Source organism: Phaseolus vulgaris, chromosome 4 (genome assembly GCF_000499845.2).
Source record: "Phaseolus vulgaris cultivar G19833 chromosome 4, P. vulgaris v2.0, whole genome shotgun sequence".
In the NCBI taxonomy this organism is placed as follows: domain Eukaryota; kingdom Viridiplantae; phylum Streptophyta; class Magnoliopsida; order Fabales; family Fabaceae; genus Phaseolus; species Phaseolus vulgaris.
Genome location: NC_023756.2, coordinates 47,665,603 through 47,673,304, shown reverse-complemented (window position 1 = coordinate 47,673,304; position 7,702 = coordinate 47,665,603). Strand labels below are relative to the sequence as shown.

The 7,702-nt window shown below is 33.6% G+C and overlaps 1 protein-coding gene across 5 annotated transcripts; it reads right to left on the bottom strand.

Moving 5' to 3' along the window:
- Positions 1-1,161: 1,161 nt before the first annotated feature.
- LOC137838162 (NAC domain-containing protein 75) lies at positions 1,162-7,084 on the bottom strand. 5 transcript variants are annotated; one of them, XM_068647409.1, is made up of 8 exons: positions 6,729-6,957; positions 6,568-6,611; positions 6,036-6,265; positions 5,514-5,691; positions 4,650-5,209; positions 3,718-4,017; positions 2,983-3,075; positions 1,162-1,749 (listed from the first exon to the last, which is right to left on the bottom strand). In XM_068647409.1, exons 3-8 carry the CDS (start codon positions 6,159-6,161, stop codon positions 1,660-1,662), a joined length of 1,347 nt encoding a protein of 448 aa, XP_068503510.1. In that variant the 5' UTR covers positions 6,162-6,265; positions 6,568-6,611; positions 6,729-6,957; the 3' UTR covers positions 1,162-1,659. The 5 variants fall into 5 exon arrangements, with proteins under 5 accessions (XP_068503510.1, XP_068503507.1, XP_068503506.1 ...); XM_068647406.1 differs by lacking the exon at positions 6,568-6,611 and having other exon boundaries at positions 6,837-7,084; XM_068647405.1 differs by lacking the exon at positions 6,568-6,611 and having other exon boundaries at positions 6,709-6,999.
- Positions 7,085-7,702: the final 618 nt, after the last annotated feature.

Below are 7,702 nucleotides of genomic sequence, written 5' to 3'. Positions count from 1 at the left end.
TAAGATTCCTTCAGAAGCAATGAAACTTCCAAAATGGTTTTTAAATTAAAAGTGAATAGTTTTACACACACATGCTGTCATAGTCGTAAGCATAGCATGTTACACAGTGTTAGAGTTCAAAGAAGAGATCGTTGGTCAGTTTAAGGGGACCCATGAAAAACTAAAAGATCTTCTTGAATTTCATCTCCTAAAGTAAGTTTTCTTTTCTACTGGGAAGACATCAGCACCAGTAAAAGATTCGTGGGAGACTTAGTGCACCTTATGATACATAACCCTGATCATGTGTATTATAAGATCAGGTTTGCAACCCACTTAAAATGGTCATAATCTCTAGTCGATGTAGTATCCAATACACCTCTTATGCCTAAACTACCAACTCGTGCAGGAGACTATATATTATTGGTGGTCCGATAACAGTCCGATAGTAGATGACCGTTAGAAATGACTCGAAATGACTCTGATACCATATTAAGAAATGAACTTTTTTAAACCTAATTCAATCTCATAAAACCGGTTTATAAAATGAAGTTTACACTCTCACTTATACACTATAAAATATCCTAATCTCTAATCTAATAGTGAATCTCCAACAATGAAAATATGTTAATGGATGTGCATGAGATCAGATAAATGCAGAATTTCAAATTAAATCAAGTTACTGTCATCAATCTTGTTGAAGATTGACCATAAAACTTTATCTTTAAATATTTAATATCATTGTATATCCAAAACTTAATTATTAATTAAAAGCTCAGTTAAGTGGTAACTTACATAATATTATTATCATATCTTAAACCTCGCGTAAAGTGGATTTCAACCTTTTCTTATTCATTTTTCATTATGTATATATTTTTGTCTGTCAAGTGTGATTTAACTTACAAGCTAGCTATGAATTCTTCCACTGCATGAGACTCCATGTAAAGTTATCGGTAACATATACATACATAGATATACATATATATATATTTGTAAAAGAGAAAGCGAAAGCTATATGATTCCCCTCTAAACCCTTTCAAAAATGTGAAAAGAAGTAGAAAGTGAAGCGTAATGACACACTCTTTTGGACGTTTTGCATATGAATGTGATTATATATATATAAATATAAAGAAGAATTTTAGTATAAGAAGGAAGTGATGACTAGCTACAGCACGAGTAACAAGGTGGTTTGCAGATTGCACAAACTCATTGGTATATTTCTGGTATAAAAAACAAGAAAAGTGAAATTATACAAACATTTTGAAAACAATAAAATAATAAGAATTATAGAGGGAATGGTATAGTAATGAAAACAGTGATGATTTTGATGCAGTAGGATACATTTACTTTGGTTCTCCATGTGTCAGAAGTGACAGCAGCCTTTTTCTAGGGTTTATATCTTTTCTTTTTCTTCTCTTTCTCTTTGATTTGCAATCTTCCACACCCTTTGTTCTTTCTTTCCAGCTTGTCCATTGCACAGTGTTTGTGAGAGTCACCAAAGTTTCATAAATAGGCCTCCATAGGAAAAGAAACAAAAAAGAGAGCAAAGTATATGGATATTATTTCATGGCCTTTTCTTGAAAGGAAACTTGAGGGAGGCTTCAAGCATTAATGATGATCATCACTATGATGCTGTCTACATGGTTTTTGTTTTTTCTCTGCAGTTCTCTCTTTGCTTTTCTTCTACCCATGATGATCCGGGTTGTCAGGGTCTGGCCAGTAAGAAGAGTACTTCAACCATTCAGCTTCTTGTGGGTTTGTCATGGATGATTCCTGTAAAGAGATTCAAACCATTAGGGTTAAGGTTTCTAATCATAGTCATAAGTCACAAAGAAAAACTATGTTATATATATAGTTCAAGAATATTATGGTTCTATTTAATCTTCATGTAAAATTTACATGTATTATTTTTTCATTAATTTAAAAAGTTAAACTATCACTGTTAAAATATTGTTAAACAGAGAAAGACTAACAATAATTAGTTGTTATATTCACTAAATTAGATATTATTTTAAATTAGTTTCTATTATTCAAAATTAATATCTAATTAGTTATATCAATCAACGTTTTAACTACCAATTATTTAGATTATAAATTTGGTTGCAAAAATCTTGATAGCTAATTAGATACCAATTTAAAAACTACTTATTAACATCAATAATTTTTTTTAGTTTCTAAAATAGTATATCTAATTTAGTCAATATAACAATTAATTATTTTTTGTGTCAAAAAAAATATATAATTATGGAAAATGGAAATTAAGTGGTTCATCATGAAAATAGCCTTTCCACCTCATGGTCAAAGTGTGAAACGTCAATGGGAGTCTTGCCAAACATGGCCCAATGAAAAAACGAAATAAATTAAGTGGCTTTCACTTTTCCTATAGTCTTAATTAACTTGTTTATGAGAATAAAGAAAAAAGAACAAAGATAAAACTATTAATGAGGGGAACAAATTATGTTAGTGGTTTCAATTTCTTGAACAATTGAAAAATGAGATAAAGAAGAACCTTTTCCTTTAAAATTCCTTGCGGCTTGAATTGATGTCTCACTTTTTGTTTTACTATTTTTCTTTCTGTGTATAATGGGAAGAAAAACATAACCTCAAAGTAAAATTAATTAAATAATTTTTTACTAATATAGAATTTATTCATAAAAAATAATTTCATTGGTATAATAGGCTTCCATCTATTCTATTCTTAGAATTCTTTATGAATAAATATAGTTTACCTATGTATAGTTTTTGTTAACATATGAGTTTTGACCTCCATATTTTTGTATTTTTTTAATGATATTTTGTTTTGTGTGATGACAGATAATTGTTGTTACTTGAATATCTGTGTAACTGAGATGTTAAATTGCATAATAATACCTAACATCAAATATTTTTATAAAAGAAATAAATAAATTGTTTTTTCCTTTATATTATGTGCCCTCCTTTTGCTTTTTTCTTGGTATTATGACACACAAAGTTCATATAATTCTGAGTCAAAAAGTTGTTTGTTACCTCTTTGATTTCAGTTGAAGTGCAACCCATGATGAGTTCCTCCAAACCAGACGCAGACCTTCCTCCAAGCTTATGATGCTGTTGCTGTTGTTGCTGCCAAGTGTACAAATACCATAGATGCATTTTCCAAGGTCAACAATCAAATTCAAACCACACATCTTAATCATCGTGTTCAACATTTTCAAAAGTGAAAAGACAGTTTCATGCTTCTCATTTTTCAACCACTCCCAAAAGACTCATGCACAATACCATGCAGACTTACTCCTTTGGGTTTTCTTTCTATCACTGATTATTAGCTTCTCTTTTTTTTATGGTTTATTATTATTATTATAAATGTTAGTGCATTATGAAAGTATGTTATGGCCTTTTTTAAACTTATTTTAACAAAATGAACTCTAAAACTTACTATGATAAGTTTATTTTAACTATTTCCATGGTCAAGTTCATGATATAAACCCTTATGTAGCAAGTTATTATGAAATAAACATTTTAACTAGAATGTTTACTCAGTCTTACTCTTTTTCAATGGTCCAATATTTGGTAACAGCTACAGTAGTTCTCAATTATGAAAATTAAAAAGGAAGAAAACTATAATCATGTATATAATAATGTTTAAGAACTGCCTACACTCTCACTTCATCTTGAACACATCTGGGTCACAACATTTTGTATAAGAGTTGTAACACCGTGTTTTCTTTTATCTATCTAATTTATTGTTGATAAAAGAAAAATTACCTGAAAATTTTCATTTTGGAGCATTATTCTAGAGACATGGTGGTAAGAGTTGTCATCAAGAATGATGGAAGTGTGGTGGAGGGGAGGTGGAGAGATAATGGTGGAGATGGGATGTGACGGCCTACTGATATGAAAAGCTGAGTTTGAAATCTGATGATGAGCATGCTGCTGCTGCTGATGTTGCTGCTGTTGTTGATGATGATGAGCTACATGTTGTGCTCTCTGCCGTTCATGCACATCTTCACATGAACCTGATGCTTGCACTACTTCCCTTGCTGTGGAAGCCTCTCCCATTCCAACCTGCATTCTCCTATATGTTATACTATATCTCCCTCAGAAAAAGTAAATAAAATATGCACAAGAACACAGATAATTTTTTTTAGTCAGATACCATATATCATTTATACTTTTTTGTTATTTTTATAAAGTATTTTGAAGGTTGTACTGGCTTATTTCAGATGAATTGAAAAGTACAGATAGAAACCAAACTAAAAAAGAAAAAGAAGAACATATCAACCTCATCCTTTTTCTCTTTTTCTTGGTATGTGAGTATATATAATTTAGCTGTAACTTTGCTGCATGTGATATCAACTCGTGTAGGTGTTACCTTTCAGCGGTAGGTAAGAGGCAGTGGTTGGTTGAAACTGATTTATAATTAAGCATGGCCGTACAGATTCATGCTGTGTGTGCAAGCAATGGTGTTGTATCAGCAGCTACCTTAATCCTACACTTTTTGGTGCAAAAGCAAGTTTTACCAAAAGAATGTTCAAATTCAGTGAATTATGTTAGCTTTGGTGAGCAGTGTAAGTGAGACATCACCTTCAACTAATTGATTTGAAAAAAAGGTGTCTAGTTAAAATCATAACTATGCAAGCGTCTAATCAAGTGTGATGCTATATATATATACATGATTGTATGTGTATGCAGTGTACCTCATCAAAGGTTTTCCTGAAAGGGATGAAGCTAAAGTGATCGGGTTTTAGATGGTGGATGTCGAAAGGGTGATGAGTGAAAGTAGTGATTGGAGCAGACATCTCATCTCTGTGAGTAACAATTTCTTTGGAAGAAGAACTTCCACTTCCACTGTCCCTTCTGCTACTGTTGTTGTTAGGTTCTCCACTTCCTTCAGTTGTTGCACTTCTATCAGACCAGTTGCACTGTCTTGGCTGCGTCTGATAGAATATCTTTGACACCACAAGCTCTCCCTCTTTCTCTTCTTCATGCTGCCCCAAATGGTATTGGTGCATCACCCAGTTGGTTTTCTCTGGCTTTCTGTTCTTCCCAAAGTTGGTGTAGAGCACAAGAATTTTCTTGCAACCCTTTTGCTTTCCATTCACCATCACTGGCCTGGTCTTACCTGTCTTGTGCCACCTTGTTTCTCCACCTTGCAAGTCACATTCGTTTTGAATCTTTCTCCTCTTTCTTGTCCCAGTTGTGTAAGCCTTTGAAGGTCTATGGAAGAAGTGCCTGCTCAATCCATCTCTTGTTACTCCTATTAGACACACCCAAAATCAAAGTTAGGTCCACTTAATTAGGTGAACTCAAAAATAAAACCCTTTTCTACATTAATTATAGTATAAGTTTCCTAAAAATGCCAAAGGTGATTTTGGTGTCTCTCTCTCTATATAGTAAAACCTACCTTGAAAATTGTTATGAATAATGGATAAGATGGTTAGAAGATCACTCTTAGAAAGTAGTAGGAGAGAGTTAGAAATTAAGGAGAGGTGATTTGAACTTTTTCATCAACTTGTTCATTTTATTTATTGCTGATAAAAAAAACTGTGAATATCTCACACCTGGAAGTTTCTCAGGATGGGTATAACAAATTCCATCTTCTCCTTCAATAGTGGGAATGAACTCATCTATCAAAGGGTGTGATTTCATGTTCTTGGCCTCCACTTTGGCTTCAAGATGTTCTATCAGTTCTTGGTCTGTGGGATCAAACTTCACTCCTGCTGGCAGGCCAAGCCAGTCCTGCAGTCTCCATTGAAATTCAAGTGAAAAACCAAAATCAAAGGTAGAGAAAGAGAGAGAGAAAGAGAAGAGGAACAAGAGGAATATAACACAAGGGAAAGAGAAAATAAAGAGGGTGAAGCCTTTAATCAACAAAAGATAATATTAATACTCAAACTTTAGCAGTGACATGAAATTAAAAAGGGAAACCCCATCATCAAATGAAGAGTCCAATAACAAAACAGGCACAAGCATAGAAATATGGCTATACTTTTGGTGCCTGTGCATGATATGATTCTTCTTCATACACACTTTCAAAGGCTTTTCAGTGAAGGAAAGAATATTATTGAGATATTTTTCCGTACCGGCTTCCCTTCAAACTTGTGTCCGCAACCAGGGCACTGCTTGGATCCACACAATTGATGCTCTTCAAGCTTTGCATCTATGAGATCAGAACTGCTCACAGAACTCAAGTTGCTCATCTTACTCATCGTCACGTGTGCTATCTCTCTTGATCAAACCAGATGCCTTCAAATATTACTGCAACTCCCTTTTTATACAACACTCCACAACTTAGCATGTCCAACTTTGTTCTCTATATTACAGAAAAATCCAATCCAAGACCCAATTCAGATCCATCAAAACACAAAATTCTCCAAAATGAACAGAGGAAGCTGGATGAACAAGGCATAAACAACAGTATATAACATGCCTAATGATTTTTTTTTTCCTAAGTTTTTAAGAACTGCTAATTATTAAAACATGTATATGTATTAAGAAATGAAACTTATATATGCTTGAGAAGATGATGATCCGGTTGAGAAAACTAGGCTAAAATATGCAAACAGAGGGAAAAACCTTGAACATGGACAAAAAATGATGATGGAAAATACTAACTCCCTATGTTAAAGAGAGGAAATTGATCCTTGAAAGAAGAAAATCTGCAGAACCCAGATGAGAATATGCAGGAAAGAAGGAAAATATTGGGTGAGGATAAGATAAAGAAGAGGTAGATGAAGGAAAGAGGAAGGGAGTTACAATAAGATTGAGCTATAAACCTGCTTCAACCATGGAAAACACCAGAATTCACTGCTTTAACTGAAGACAGTGAGAAAAATAAGAAAGGAAAAGGTGGCTAGCTGCTGCTTCAAACACACATATAGTACCTTTAAGCCTTTGCTAGTTTAAGAAGTGCATGTATGTAGGCGGTTTATGACAGAGTGAGAGTGAGAGAGAGAGAGAGAGAGAGAGAGAGAGAAAAAGAGAAGCAAAGAAACAGGAAAGAAAGAAAGAAAACCCTGTTGGTTTTTTCTGACTAAAGCTCAAAAAATCCAATCTCTCTCTTCCCTCTATCCTACAAGTATTACACCTTTCCTTCAGCCTTGACTACAAAAGCAAAAGCCACAAAACGGCCACATAGCTGTTACTCATCAAGCTTCTTCTACCAACCTTACAATTTATGTCTTATTTTATATGATTATAAAAAATACACACCCCAAATGTATAGATTGTTTATATTGTTTAACTAGAATTGGAGTTTTGTTGCTACAGTGAAAATTTGATTAAAGATTTGCATTTTTGTGTGTGATGGTTAATTAGTGTTAGCTATGAGGAAAAACAGGTATTGTATATATATTAATGGATTTGGAAATGCAAATAGTGAGTTGTTAATAGGTGTCAGAAAGTTTGGAGTTTGAGTAATAAGGACGACATGGGGCAGAATTACGGTGTGATTATTTAAGAATAAGAGATTAAAGGTAAGATTTTTAGGGGAGAGAGAGAGAAAGAAAGACATGGTGAGACACCCAGATGGAAATAAGGGAAAAAGGGATGATAGAAACCACATGGGTTTTGAGCTGGAGTGCTGATCATGATGCTTTTGCCATGAATGTTTTTTCACACACAAGAGAGAGAGAAAGAGATGGGTGGGGAGTATTAGAAGGTGGTTGCTTGATAAGCAAGACAAACCTGTGTGTACTTGATGGACCACCACCTCTTCTAATTACTATGTTAAATCATATTCTTTCATATA

Bases quoted from the DNA above. Each gene is read 5' to 3' on its own strand.
- LOC137838162 (XM_068647406.1), bottom strand. From the start codon at position 6,161: ATGAGTAAGATGAGCAACTTGAGTTCTGTGAGCAGTTCTGATCTCATA. The intron at 5,210-5,513 runs GTGTGAGATATT...TGTGTCTAATAG, and splicing joins CCATCCTGAGAAACTTCCAG to GAGTAACAAGAGATGGATTG. The intron at 3,076-3,717 runs GTAATTTTTCTT...TACACTTGGCAG, and splicing joins TCCAAAATGAAAATTTTCAG to CAACAACAGCAACAGCATCA.